Raw genomic sequence first — 15,211 nt, forward strand, 5'->3', positions numbered from 1 at the left:
AACCAAGAGGTCAGAGGGCATGGAGGGTACCCGCAACACAGGGCCCTCCCCAAACTAGACACATTAATGTCTATTTTTAGCTTACCTCTTTCAATACTTTTCTCCAACCACCCTAAAACCTATGTAGACTAGAATAGGTGAATCTTGAATGTGTAGAACTGAGAAAGGGGCAAAAGATGGTATAAAGGAAGAGTAGTTCTAATCAGAGCATCTTAAACATATGTGTACATCTTCAGCCTTCTCTTACACAGGATAAGACCCCCTAATATATGCTGGCAAAGTGTCTGGGAGCGGTCAATACGCCAAGGATTACACCAATGACCTTTCTCAGGATAGTATTGTGTTCATAGCAAATGGATTATACAAACCACTGAGAATAGCTCAAGTTGCAGTCGTTAGAAACGCACCGACCAGCCACCTTACCTCTAAAAATTACATTTCAGCAAGAGAGAAAGTCCCTCAAAAGGCCAACATTTGGGTCCAACATAAGCAGCGATGTGTCATTAAAGAATGAAATGGCTTGTATGAAAAGAGAGAGCAAGAGAACGAGAGAGAGAGAACGAGAGAGAGAAAATGCACTTCTAGCATGTACCCTGTGTAGGGTTCTGATGTCTCTGATTAGGGAACTACAAACTAACATAAAATTTAGGAAAAATGCAAACTGTTTGAAAGACGATCTTTCGCTCCAGGGAACACTATACATTTCTTCAGAGGAGAACGCCTACACCCTGGTCGCAAGATAGTCCGAAAATGGCCCAAAAAGCGATTTCCATATATTAGGCTGAGAATCTCTAATATCAACGTGTGAAAAACAATTTGAATCAACCCTACATGTATACAACTAAAATCATACTGGAAGGGACTATCCACCGGAGCGTATAAATAGCTTTTGGAAACAATTATCCAATGAGTTGCTGTTACAAAGCAGATGTGCATTACCTACAGGACTCCAATTAAACAACATAAATGTCAAATAGGACCTAGCAGTATAACCAAACAAAGCCCTTGGGTTGATCAGAATAATAAAGGACCAATGCAAAAACTGTAGACTCGAACCATGACACACAACTGTGTTCTCACCGCAAAACATTACATGCTCATAGGTCTTAACTTCAGGCACAAAGCTGACGAGCTCTTTGGCACAGGTCAAAGATGAAGAAATAGACGCATAACCGGTTTCCAACAAGACAGTAAATAATATGGATTTCTGGGCTATTTCTACACCATATTTAGGAGTACAGGAGTCAAGGAAGCTACCCCCCCACCAAAGCAATACAATACAGTCTTCCAAAGTTAGTCTTTGAACATTCTTCCATAATGCTAAACTAGAGTCATACATGTGAAAACACCTCCTCATGCAGTACCAATTAGGTTAAGTTGAAGTTGGAAGAAATTCTCTATGAAAATGTCATAATGATCCTATTTTGGTGACTAGAACATTGAGAGTTCGGGATTCAGACAACAGTGCCTAGCTTATAGAAAGGCTTTCTAATGACTGCCAAATATTATCCGTCCAGGTACAGGAGGCCTGAAAAAGAGCAAACTTTTACTAGCTTTCTTGATTGGTCTTTGGGTCAGTCATTCTTTTTCACTAAAGCCCTACCATTTTTAAGTAAACAGGCATTAGTACAAGAATTGTATAAGATTTCACATTAAGTTGTTCTTTTAGTTTATACCAATCAAATAAAAGGAAATGCTCTGAAATCCTTAAAATAATGTCTTTAAAGCTGGTCTTCTATACTTTGCTTGAAAAAGTCATAATTGATTGAGTCACTATTAAGTTTTGTCATTTAAATTTGTTGAAAGTTACATTTTGTAGACTAAATGGTAAAAGATGCATCTCGTAAATAATATCTAAATATATATATATCTAAATATATATATATCTAAATATATATATCTCTATCTATCTATCTATCTATCTATCTATCTATATATATATATATATATATATATGGTTCTACTCACATTTTACACATCAAGAAGGTGACCAAAGTACATAGGTTTTTGTGCACTCCGTCAAGTGTCTTGGCAGGTAGCTTTTCATAGAGGATATTCCCGAACGGGGCATACTTCATATGCAAGGAAGATTTACACGTGACCAAAAGTACTTCTAGTCGCTGCTATTTGATGCACCTAAGTGATCTGCCACTAATATGTTTGTGATTCATAAAACTGTGTGCATTAGATGTAAAAATATAAACAACATTTTATGTACCTTAAAGTACCGTTTGACTTTTTCTTGAAGGAAATTGGGATTTTCCGCAATACACCTTCTGAATTCGCTCACTTTATCGCCAATTTCCAAAAGATCAACAGGATCCCCATCATGATTCCAGCAAGAAGCTATAAACTGGAAAGAGAACAAAACAAGAATAAAATCAAGAGTGAGGTTTCAACCATTTAATCGCTAGAAGCACGCGGGTAGTTATAGGACGTACCAGTGTGCTCAGTCCATTTCCAAACTACACATGTACAAATCAAAACGATCATTAGCATACCTTTGAATAGACCCTGAAAGTAAAATGTATACTCAAAAACAACAAGTAATGGCAAAACAATAGGTCTGCCCTTGGCCAACTTGTGTGATAGCTACATCTTTATGGTAAACTTAGGACACAAAAGTAGCAAGATGGAAAAAAATACATGCAGCTCTATCCTCCAGTAACATTTTTAAACTAAAAAAAAAAAAAAATCAGCGCACTATTTTCATAGAATAGTACAGGAGCTTCATGGAAGGCAATAATTGGGAACATATATGAACTATATATGGATTAGGTTACTTACCCAGTAAGCATCTGTTCTTGGCATGTAGAGCTGTAGATTCACATGCTTTGCACACATCTGCCATCTAGTGTTGGGTCCAGATGTTTGCAAGTTGTTTTTCTTCGAAGAAGTCTTTCCAGTCACAAAGTAAGGTGACTCCTCCTTTCGGTGATAGTGGGCATGGGCATCGATTCCATTGTTTGATTGTTTTCCCGCAAGAGGGTGAGAATGGAATAAGCAAGTGTAGTAAAGAGATGTCCATGCGTATGTAATGTAAATAATGAGAAATGCAACAACTACAGGTGTCAAGGGAGGTGGGAGGGTGTATGTGAATCTACAGCTCTTCATCCCAAGAACAGATGATTACTGGGTAAACAACATAATCCATCCGACGCATGTGTGCTGTAGATACACATGCTTTGCATAGACCATATAGCAGTATTCTCCCGTGTTTGGTAAATGTATGTGGTGTAGACCATGTAGGAATGTTACCTAAAAAGGCCATAGATGCTATTTTGCAAGTGAAATGCGCTCTACGGGGTAAAAAGTTCTTTTAGCTTTGTAATAAAAAGTTTGAATGCATTTAACAATCCATCTGGAAATGCCAGATTTAGAGATAGGATTGCCCTTGTGAGTTGGTGCAAATGCAACAGTTGCTTTGTTTTATGAAAATCTTTTGCCCTTTCAACATAATACAATAACGCTCTTCTTACATCAAGTGTGTAAAGAGCTCGTTCTGCTACAGATTCAGGTTGAGGGAACAACACAGGTAACTCAACTGATTGGTTAAGATGAAAAGCAGTAACTACTTTAGGGATGAATTTTGGGTTGGTGCGAAGAACTGCCCTATCTTTATGAAGATGAAAGAAGGGTTCTTTTAGGGTTAATGCCTGAAGCTCACCAACTCTCCTTCATGAAGTCATAACAAATTAAAGAAAAAGGCCCAAGGATTCCAGAGCTATATCTGTTTTCACTAGATTTTATGAAGGCAAAGGAAACCTACTCAAAACTCTGGACCTTTAGAGTTTTAGAAATTGAACAGTTTTAAGAATAGGAGAGTATGTTTTCGATTATTATATACATATTGTTCAAAGGTTGAATCCTGTATTCATGAAATAAAGATGCCACTTCAAATGATAAGGTCGCTCCAGTTTTGAAAAAGACAATTTTTTATTGGTGCAAATTCGAGCATTGACAGCCGACACGTGTTTCGCCCTCTTTGGCGATTGGCGCCAGGGCTTTCTCAAGGCTGTAAGAATAAAGAAAGATGTATGTATGTTTCAATAGAGAGTGCCAGTTGAGTTACTTGACCCCAATAAAAAGTGTGATTAAGTGCAAGTAAATAACCGAAAAGTGCAAGGTGAGTGATAGGGGAGGGGAAACAGCGAAGCAAAATATTTTGTGTTTAAGTGATCTTATTAGTTCACCAAAGTCTTAAGAAATTGCAGATCTTAGAAACGGACAAAGACTGCAAGCAAATATCAATGTTGACCTGCATTCATTGGTAAACAGATATTCTAAGTTAGATGGTTTGTAGTGTTACCAAGGTACCTTATTCATTGGTCTTAAGAAGTTATTTCAGAGAGAAGAAGAGAAAAGAAAAAGAGTGGGGAGTGAAAAAGGAACAAAAATATATGGGACACCCAAAGCCATCAGTGTTCAGAAGATCTCATGTGTGTTCTAGAGAGAGGGTAAACAAAAAATACCTATTTCAATTTCGTTTGTACATTGTTAAATTCTCTAATTTACATCATAATGTGTATACGACAACACAGGTTACTGGAGTTATACAATCTGTAAGGGAAATACATCATTCTTACAATTCATTATTTAAAAAAATTCGACATTTCATATTATAAAAACATCACATCACAATATGTTGTATATATATGTGATACCGAACAGTACTGGGTTTGCAGTTTAAGCAGAGCTATTCAATTCATTCATTATTTACCAAAGGATCCAATATTTCATTTTTTACCCCCAAAAAACAATAATCCATTTTAGAAGAAACCTTTCATATAATAAGATTGTTGTGTTTTTACATTCAAGGTGACACGTACTGTTTTATTTTAATAAAGATTTATTTAACTGATTTTTCAGGCTTATATTTAGCCAGGTATTTGGGCTTGGATGTTTAAAATAATTTTCATTTTTTACATACGAGTCTGGTCTGCTTTGCTAAAGGTCTAATTTTCGGCAAAAATACTAAGGCGGGAAGCGCATTATACAGCTTAGATGATACTATTGTTCAGGCATATTTAAGAAAGGTACTAGTTCGAAAAGGCAAGTATATTGGAGCACTGCGATAGGCTAGGTATCCAGGCAAACCTAGGGATTCCTTATTTCTTACAAAAGGGGATTTTAAAGGAGCAAAAGATGATAATATACCAAAAGAGGTTTTAGCGTAAGGGGTGTGTATGGCTCTTTTATGCCAAGACATACATGCATCAAACCGGGTGTGTGGGCAGAATTTCTAAACTGTGGATTTTGAAGAGGATGTTCTGGTTTAAATCGGCAAAGTATCCTATTTTAAAGAAATGTGAAGTATGGCACAAGCTGGCGTTTATTTGCCGTTGGGGATTCTTACGCAATGCATAAAATGCACTGTCGTCACAGGAGTCTGATTAAACTGCATTATATTGCGCATGGCTTCTACATTACCAAACAAAGGAGAGGAAGACGCGAGGGTGTAGTTTCATTCTAGGTACATTTACTTGGAGGTAAATCTCCTGAGGTCTTAGGCGTCTTCACGGAGGTGCCGTTATGTGGCAGAAAAATCCTGTTGCGTGGGAAACTATGGCGAGCACTCGTTTATTTGAATCGAGTGAACCGGAAGTAAAGCCGGAAGAGCATTGGACATATTAGTTGCGAAAAATTTCGCGTTTCGTAAGGGTATTTGAAAAGCAATATACTTGGTGTATAATCATGAAAGGGAAAATTAGAAGGGCAAAACAAGTTCCTCCGAAGTGTTTACATTTCAGGAATAAGAACAACCCTTCATATCGGAATAGGCTCATATAGATAGGTAATGGAAATAGAAGGCGGACATGCTGTTATTCATGCTGAAAAAAGATTGGCCATTTTGGAAAGGTTTTTTAGTCCGTGTTTGTATGTGCTAATATAGCACGGGGATCATATGGAAAGTGATAAGAGCACGAATCTGCTATTTAGAGAAAGTTTATTAATGGGATATAGTCAGAGAGAATGACTGAGCATTCCTTTGATCTTTACACATTATAGCAGGTCCTACAGGGTCCCTATGTATGTAGATGGTTATCATGGATCACAAATTGTGTTTTAAGTCCCTCTCTAATTTTAATATGAGCTTTCAAACCAGAAACTGAAGGAATGGGAGAGGTGCAAAAGCGTAGGCAAATATCCTTGACCAATTGATATATAGCGCACTGCTTTGGATGGAGGGTGTGGGAACCTAGAGGCGAAGTTTGGGCATTATGCGTTGTCCCCCGTGGCGAACAGATCTATTTGTGGGAATCCCTATTTTAGGAAGTATGGAAGGATAACTTGGGGATGAAGTTCCCACTTGTATATTTGCTGCCTCCTTCTGCTGAGTCAGTCGCCAATTTGATTGTTGACTCCTGGAAGGTGTTCGGCCAGGAGATTAATTTTGTGATGAATTGCCCAGCTCCAGATAGTCTGAGGAGGTGTGACAACTGGAGAGAGTGTCCCCCCCCCCTTGTTTTTGTACATAGTACATGGCTGTCATGTCCATGCGAACTAGGACAACTTTGCCTACGAGATGAGACTGAAAAGATTTCAGCGCTAGAAATACTGCTAGACGCTCTAGATAGTTGATTTGGAGACGTTTGTGCTGGTTGTCCCAGAGACCCTGAATTGTGTAATCATGGAGATGGGCACCCCAAACTGTGAGGGATGTGCCTGCTGTTAGCACAATCTGTGGGACATGGTTGATGAAGGGCCGGGCTTTTGATAAATTTTGTGGGTTCCACCAATGCAGAGAACTATGGGTGTTGCTGTCTAACAACACTACATCGGTTAATTGACCCGGTGACAGATTCTACTGACGGGCTAAGCATTCTTGTAGAGGCACATGTGTAGTCTTGCATGAGGCACTATTGCAATGCAGGACGCCATCATCTCTAACAGTTGCATAAAAGTTGTGGCTGGTAAGGTTTGATTAGCTTAAAACTGTGATAACAGAGTTTGAATATTGTGAATTCTGGCTGGACTAAGAGAGGCTAGAGGCATGCGAGTGTTGAGCAGATGTCCCAGATAAGACTGTATTTGTAAAGGCACTATTGCGTGTTGACCATGAAGCCCAATTGATGGAGTAGGTTTAGCGTGATCGGAGTGTGTTTTGGACACTTCTGGAGTGTGCCAGGCTTTGATGAGCCAGTCGTCTAAGTAGAGGGAAGTTGTGAATTTGTTGTCTTCTGGGATGCACAATACGTTTGGTAAACACTCTGGGAGCAGTAGTTAGTCTGAATGGGAGTACTTTGAACTGCTAGTGTTTGCCTGTTATAAGATATCTGAGATATTTAGAATGAGCTGGGTGGACCGTAATGTGAAAGTATGCATCTTTTAAGTCTAGTGTGGACATAAAATCGCCTTGCTGTAGAATTGGAAGCACCTGTTGAAGAGTTGACATATGGAAATGTTCTAACAGTATGTACTGGTTTAACACTCAGATCTAAAATTGGTCTCAAGGAGCCGTCCTTTTTGGAGATTAGAAGGTAGAGAGAGTAAACTCCTGAACATTGGTACTTTAATGGAACAGGTTCTATGGCTCCCTTTTCGAAGAGCGTTTGCACTCCTTGGTTGAGTAACTAAGTGGTCTGATGACAGTTTGTGAGTACGAGGTGGAATATTTGGAGGATTGGTGGTAAGCTCAAGGCAATAACCATGTCAGATAAGATTGGTCACCCATTTGTCAGATGTTATGGACTGCCATTGTCAAACGGGGATTAACTGCTGAAGTCTTTCCCCGACAGGTGTTAAATAAATCAGGTGAGGGAGCCATGTCTTGGCCGCCAGGTAGGAGAAGGATCTTCCTCCGGCGGTGGCTCTGCGAATGCGTTGTACGGTGGTGAGGGCGACGCTGGTCGATCGCAGCTGGCGGGTGGGCGTGTAGAAGGTGGGTTGGTTGTTGGGGCCTTGGGGCCCAGGTCGTGGAGAGCCTTGTGTGCGTGGGTGAGGAGTCTGAACGTGATCCTCTTGCCGAGGGGGAGCCAGTGCAGGTCTCTCAGGTGGACGGAGATGTGGTTGTGGCGGGGGACGTCCAGGATGATTCGTGCGGAGGCGTTCTGTATGCGCTGGAGTCTCTTCTGTAGCTTGGCAGTGGTTCCCGCGTAGAGGGTGTTCCCGTAGTTCAGTCGGCTGGTGACAAGTGCCTGGGTGACCGTCTTCCTGGTTTCGGTGGGGATCCATCGGAAGATCTTACGGAGCATGCGCAGGGTGTTGAAATAGGATGAAGAGACGGCGTTGACTTGTCTGGTCATCGAGAGGGAGGAGTCCAGGATGAAGCCCAGGTTTCGTGCGTGGTCCGTTGGCTTGGGGGTGGTGCCCAGGGCGGGGGGCCACCAGGAGTCGTCCCAGGCGGACGGGGATGATCCCAGGATGAGGACTTCCGTCTTGTCTGAGTTCAGTTTCAGGCAGCTGGTCTTCATCCACTCTGCGACGTCTTTCATTCCTTCCTGGACGTTGGCTCTGGCAGTGGCGGGGTTGTTGGTGAAGGAGAGGATCAGCTGGGTGTCATCGGCGTAGGAGATGATGTTCAGGTTGTGTTGCCGTGCGATGGCTGCGAGGGGGCTCATGTAGATGTTTAAGAGAGTGGGGCTGAGTGAGGATCCTTGTGGCATGCCATAGATGACTTCGGTGGCCGTGGATATGACCGGGGGGAGGCGGACTCTTTGGGTTCTTCCGGTGAGGAACGAGATGATCCATTCCAGTGCCTTTTCTTGGATTCCGATGTGTCTGAGGCGCTGTATTCGGGTGCACTTGCAGACAGTGTCGAAAGCTGCAGAGAGGTTCAGGAGGATGAGGGCAGCTGTTTCCCCGTTGTCGAGCAGGGATCTGATGTCGTCGGTGGCTGCGATGAGGGCGGTCTCGGTGCTGTGGTTGGCTCTGAAACCGGACTGTGAGGGGGTCGAGGGATCCGTTCGTCTCGAGGAAGGCGGCGAGCTGTTTGTTGACGGTCTTCTCAATGACTTTGGCAGGAAAAGGGAGGAGAGAGATGGGGCGGAAGTTCTTGAGGTCGGTGAGGTCCGCTGTCAGTTTCTTCAGGAGGGCGCTGAGCTCTGCATGCTTCCAGCTCTCCGGGAAGGTGGCGGTGTTGAAGGAGAGGTTGATGATGTCCCGGAGTTGGGGTGTGATGGTGGAGTCGGCCTTGTTGAAGACGTGGTAGGGGCTGGGGTCGGTTGGGATCCGGAGTGGATGGTGTTCATCGTGCGGGTGGGGTCTTCGGTGCTGACCGGGATCCAGGCGCAGAGGGTGGTGGTGGCGGCGGGTGATGGTTCAGTGGTTGGGTGCGTGGTTGGTGCGCCGAAGCTGTTGTGTATGTCGGCGATCTTGCGGTGGAAGGAGGAGGCGAGTGAGTCGCAGAGGTCTTGCGAGGGAGTGATGTCCTTGTTTCCGGCACTGGGGTTGGAGAGCTCTTTGACGATGCTGAAGAGTTCCTTGCTGTTGTGGGTGTTTGTAAAGAGGGGTCCACACGGTTTGATAGAAGATAAACAAGTTCAATTTATTCAGCATACATGAAGAGACCTCCAGCTCCTTCTCCAGCTTCTTCTTACTGGCACAACCTCAAGACATAACATTCTGAGCACCTAGCAACTAACAGAGAGTTCTATTGAGTGTAGATCCATTGATCATAGATCCCAACACATCTCCCCCATTACAAATAATAAAAGAAATACAACATGAACAATAATAATGCAGTTACATGGAAGAACAAAAATGCATTAAGAAGCAGAACACTTCACAACATTACCACAGCTCCAAGCAGAACCATCTGTCAAAATAAGAACTATTCTTTTGACACACTTGATTTGCATAGGTTGAGAGAATTTGCTGTCATCTTTAACCACAAATCCACCCTTCCTTGTCACAACCCAATCACCCACTTTGAAATCATTCTCACGTACCCTCATTCTCAAGTTATACGACAGAGCAGAATCACCTTGCTGTTTGTCAACGCCATACTTCACTCCCCTGCGATAGACCCATACACACTCCCTGCTTCTCAACCAACCTGGAACCTCGTTCACACCTGGCTCACGACCTTTAAGAGAAACAAACGGTGAAACACCAGTAACGGAGTGCGGGGTAACTCTGTAGGACCACATCATTTTTTTTTTAGTTCGTCAGACCAAGTCAAACCATTAGCAAGAGGCAATTGAATATTTTCCATTAACAACCTGTTCACTCTTTCCACCAATCCGTTAGCCTGTGGCCTGAATAACGCCACCCTTTCATGACAAACTCCCATTCCATCCAGGAACTCCTTCATCTCCCTAGAAACCAATTGCACACCGTTATCTGACACTAAAGTTTTCGGAATCCCTTCATTCAAGAACGCTCTCTCCAGAAACCCAATAAGTCTTCTAGTATCAATAAACTCAGTGGACTCCACCACAAACCATTTTGAATGATAATCCTCAAGTACCATCAAAAACCTGTTACGCACGCCCAGTCTATGAATTGGACCCAAAATAATCTGTAGTTAATTTCTCCCACGGATGTGCTGGAAACTCAACACATTGGAGGGGAGGTTGTCTGACCACTTTGGTCTTGTGGCTACTTGCACATGCATGACAATTCTTTACAATTTCGTCAATTTCCCCATCCATGCCTGGCCACCAGTAAGATTCACGAATTCTTCTCTTTGTCATATTACGACCCAAATGGCCTTCATGTGCTAAGCTCATAATTTTAGTTCTAAGACTGCATGGTGGAACCAATCTATTTCTACGCCACAATTTTCCTTCCGCAACACTCAATTCTCCCTCCACATGAAAAAAACCTTTTAACCGAACATCACCACAAGACTCTTTGGACCAACCACCAGACACATTATCCATAACTATTTTTAATAGATGATCATCACACATAGCACCTTCCCACTCGACTATCAAATGCCAAAATTTCATTGCAACTGGCACTAAATTCATCACCCACAAACTCCTCAGACACCACATCAACTGGCATCCTAGACAAATAATCCGCAACTACATTTTTCCCACCCTTGACGTATTCCATATCAAAATTGTACTTTATGACTGACAGAATCCACTTCGATATTCTAGGAGTAACATTTCCTTCTAGGTCTCTACCACCTTTGAACAAATGCACCAGGGGCTTATGATCTGTCCTTATCCTAAAAGGTAAACCCCACAGAAAATACCTGAAATGCTTGATACTCCAAGTACAAGCAAGAGCTTCTCTCTCAATTACTGAATAAGAAGTTTCCGCTCCTTGAAGCCTCCTAGAAGCGAATCGAATGATTCTTTCAACTCCACCAGAAATTTGAGTCAACACTGCTCCAAGCCCCACACTACTTGTATCTGTAGTTACCAAAGTTTTGGCCCGAACATCAAAATGACCCAAGGTCGGTGCATGCAATATACCATCTTTCACACTTTTAAACGCCTCCTCACAGCTTTCACTCCATTTGAATACAACACCATTCTTCATTAGCAATCTTAAGGGTTCTACAACATCAGCAAAACCCCTAATAAATTTCGAACAATATTCGGCTAAGCCTAAAAACGATCTAAGCTGATCTTTACAAGTAGGTGTAGGAGCATTGTTGATCGCAGAAACTATGCTCTTCTTAGGTTTAATTCCCAGACCAGATATTTCATGACCCAAGTAAGTCACACAGTCACGTTTAAGTTGACACTTTTCTTTCTTTATAGTTAATCCATTCTTTTCCATTCGCACCAATACCTCGGTCAAAACTTTATCATGGTGTTCGCAATCTTTCCCAACAACCAATACATCATCTTGAAAACACAAGACATTCTCCACACGAGCTAAAACCTTCTGCATTACTCTTTGAAATACTGCCGAAGGAGATGCCAGGCCAAAAGGCATCCTGCAATACCTAAAGGCTTCTAGCGGAGTCACAAAAGAAGTAAGGTGACGTGATTCATCATCTAAATCTATTTGGTGATTTGGGGGTACTCTGTCCCCTGCCAGAGCTTCTCCGCCTCGTCGCCAATGTAAAGAGGGGTCCACACGGTTTGATAGAAGATAAACAAGTTCAATTTATTCAGCATACATGAAGAGACCTCCAGCTCCTTCTCCAGCTTCTTCTTACTGGCACAACCTCAAGACATAACATTCTGAGCACCTAGCAACTAACAGAGTTCTATTGAGTGAAGATCCATTGAGCATAGATCCCAACACAGTTGTTATCCAGTCGTTCTTTGAATGCTGCCCTTTTGGTGGTGCGGATCAGCTGGTGGTGTGTGCGGGTGGCGTTCTTGAGGGCAGTCATGTTTTCTGTAGTCTGGTCGTGGCGCCAGGCTTTTTTAAGGGTGCAGCAGTTTTTCTGGATGTTTTGAGTTAGTCGGTGAACCACGAGACTTTTTTGTTGCTGAGTCTGCTGGGAGGGTTCTTCAGTGGTGCGAGGTCGTCGGCGCAGTTGGTGAGCCACTGTGTGAAGATGCGGGCTGCTTCGTTGGGGTCCACTGCGCTGGCGGGAGGGTTCTGGCTGAGGGAGGTGGTGAGCTGGTCGGCGGTGATCTTGTTCCAGCTCCTGCGGGGAACCAGTTGTGGGTGGTGGTGGGTCGTTGTTCTCCTGAAGCTGAAGTGGACGCAGCTGTGGTCAGTCCGGTGGAGTGGCTGAAGGAGATGTGCTGGCTGGAGGAGAAGACTGGGTCAAGCGTGTGGCCGGCGTAGTGGGTGGGGGTGTTGACCAGTTGCTTGAGTCCGGACACCAGGGTACTATACCAACGAATAATACAATAAAGCGATAACAGGAAAAGAAAGTAATTTACAAAACAAAGCAGGAACACTGAGGGCAACAGCGGTGAAAAACGAGCAGTAGCGAGGGGGTGCCGAGGTCAGGGGCGAACCGGTGGCCTCAGCTGGCGAGCCGTGCGGCGTGGGGGTGTCCTGGGGTCAATGTGGAGAAGATGGTGGAGAGGGTTGCAGTGCAGGATAAACAGGGCTGGTAGCGAAGTCCTTTTTCTACTTCAGAGGGATTTTATATGTGGGGTCCTCTTTAGGAGGTTTGCGATTGGCTGCTGTTTTAGCAGAAATATGTCCTGTATCAGGATAGATATAAATCTTCATTTGCTTAGGATCCAATTTAGCTTTAAGAAGGTCTAAAATTGGTTCGGGAGGCTCGAATAGGCTTTCCTTTGATTTCGGTGCTGAGATAGATTTGCTTTTAGGAGGGGAAGGTTTCAGCTTAGTGCCAGATTTGTCCTTCGAACCACAGGGTTTCAGCTCCGAACCAGATTTGTCCTTCGAACCACAGTGTTTCGGCTCCGAACCAGATTTGTCCTTCGAACTAGAGGGTTTCATTACCGAAGATGATTTTGGCGGTGCAGAAGGCTTGACTATCTGTTTCTGTGCAAAGGCAGAAGGTGGGGCTTCGGAAACCATGACTCGGTGCTGACCTTGGCACATAGGCAGACGTGGTGCCATAGCCATATGCTTTTTAGATAAGGTTTTGAGTGGCAAAGGGTCTTCTGTACTCACGGATCCCTATCCTGGAGGCATGTCTTCTGACTCAAAATTGTTCTCGAGTTCAGAATTGGACTCTGGAACGGAAAAGGCCTCTTCTTCTGCCTCAGGGATTCTGAGAATGATGTCATCGGTGATGTCAATTCAGACATCAGCGATACCATTGACCATGTCATGAGTGGTGTAATATGTGAGGTCGTAAGCAGTGCGATGCAGGGACTCGAGTTTTAGTTCGCTCACTAATTGTAAGGGTTCAATTTCTCTGTTTTTTTGTGAGTGAAATGTCAGCCTAAATTTAAGGTCCCTATAACCTTTGAGATAAAGCTATATATAGATATCCTAGTGGCAGTCGCCAGTAGGTAGTTAGGATCTAGTTTCCATAGGAAAAGCACTGATTCACCCAATGTTTGACCAATACAACATGGTATACATATTTAACACGCATAAACTTCTTAAAAACAATCAGTCACTGGATGATGTCCTCCTTGATGTCAATTGAGATGTTATCAGTGATGTAACTGAAAATGTCATGAGTGATGTAATATGTGAGGTCATAAACTGTGCATTGCGGGTACGCAAGTTATAGTTAGCTCACTAACAATAACAGCTGAATTTCTCTGGTTTAGTACGAGAGAAATGTCAGCCTAATTAGTACGGTCCTGTAACCTTTTATTTTTCTGCACATTTTTTAAAGATTTTTTAAATGCTAATTCCTATTTTGAACGTCCCTGTAACCTTTGTTTTTTCCAGTGAATTTCTATCGTTTAAGTAGTAGTTGCGTTTGCAGAGTGATGGAGAAAGGGGGCGGGCCTCTGACTCTTCGACCTCTTCCTGCTCCAATTCTCCACAGAAGATATCCAGAGCTTTGGTGTTGCATTACTCCAGAGAGCGGCACAAGTTACAAACTTAATGTAGGTCGGTGCTAGGGTACTTGGCGTGGCACGAGGACAGAACTGGAACGGAGTTTGTTCCACCGGCGGAAGGGTGGACCAATGCGGGTAGGCCCAAGAGTCGCCCCAACGTTTCTGACCGAAGATAAAGTGTTTCCAGAACCGGAGAAGAGGGAAACATGTACATGAACAATACCGTCGGGGGTAGAGTGGATTGCGTACCTAGGGGAACTCGAAGAATGATTTTGAACCGGAGCCCAGCAATACACATCCAAACCCAATTGTTCATTTTAACAAGTTTTAAAAATACCTGTTGCATTTTTTAAACCTGCGTGCTTTGCACTGTGATTATTGCTACTTTGCACAGCACCTACCCTCTGCCTAAACGCTCTGTTCTGCAGTGTCCTGAGGCGGAAAGCCGGGTCCTGCTCTTCAAAATCTACCTGCTTTTCCTATCTTAAGCTATCCCTGCTCCCTGGTCACTGACCTCGAGGTAGGACTACTAGCGGGCGGCCATCTTAGGTGAGGAGAAGGCTGGGGGGCTAAGAAGCAAGCGCTTAGCCACGCCCACCCTCCCGCCCTCGTGGGCATAAAAGAACCGATTCCTTCATTCTCCTCACTGATTGCGAGTGAGTGAGTGCTACGTTTTGTGCGCGAAAGCGTTTGTTCATTTTAACAAGTTTTAAAAATACCTGTTGCATTTTTTTAAACCTGCGTGTTTTGCACTGTGATTATTGCTACTTTGCACAGCACCTACCCTCTGCCTAAACGCTCTGTTCTGCAGTGTCCTGAGGCGGAAAGCCGGGTCCTGCTCTTCAAAATCTACCTGCTTTTCCTATCTTAAGCTATCCCTGCTCCCTGGTCACTGACCTCGAGGT

At 43.4% G+C, this 15,211-nt stretch overlaps 1 protein-coding gene across 1 annotated transcript in view; it reads right to left on the reverse strand.

Moving 5' to 3' along the window:
- PITRM1 (pitrilysin metallopeptidase 1) overlaps nt 1–15,211 on the reverse strand; it is a 354,406-nt gene that overhangs the window by 218,261 nt on the left and 120,934 nt on the right. The window contains exon 13 of the mRNA XM_086941520.1: nt 2,219–2,353. Coding sequence (XP_086797646.1) covers nt 2,219–2,353 — 135 coding nt within the window. The remainder of the gene's footprint in view (nt 1–2,218; nt 2,354–15,211) is intronic.

This window comes from Lissotriton vulgaris, chromosome 10 (genome assembly GCF_964263255.1).
Source record: "Lissotriton vulgaris chromosome 10, aLisVul1.2, whole genome shotgun sequence".
Taxonomy (NCBI): Eukaryota; Metazoa; Chordata; class Amphibia; order Caudata; family Salamandridae; genus Lissotriton; species Lissotriton vulgaris.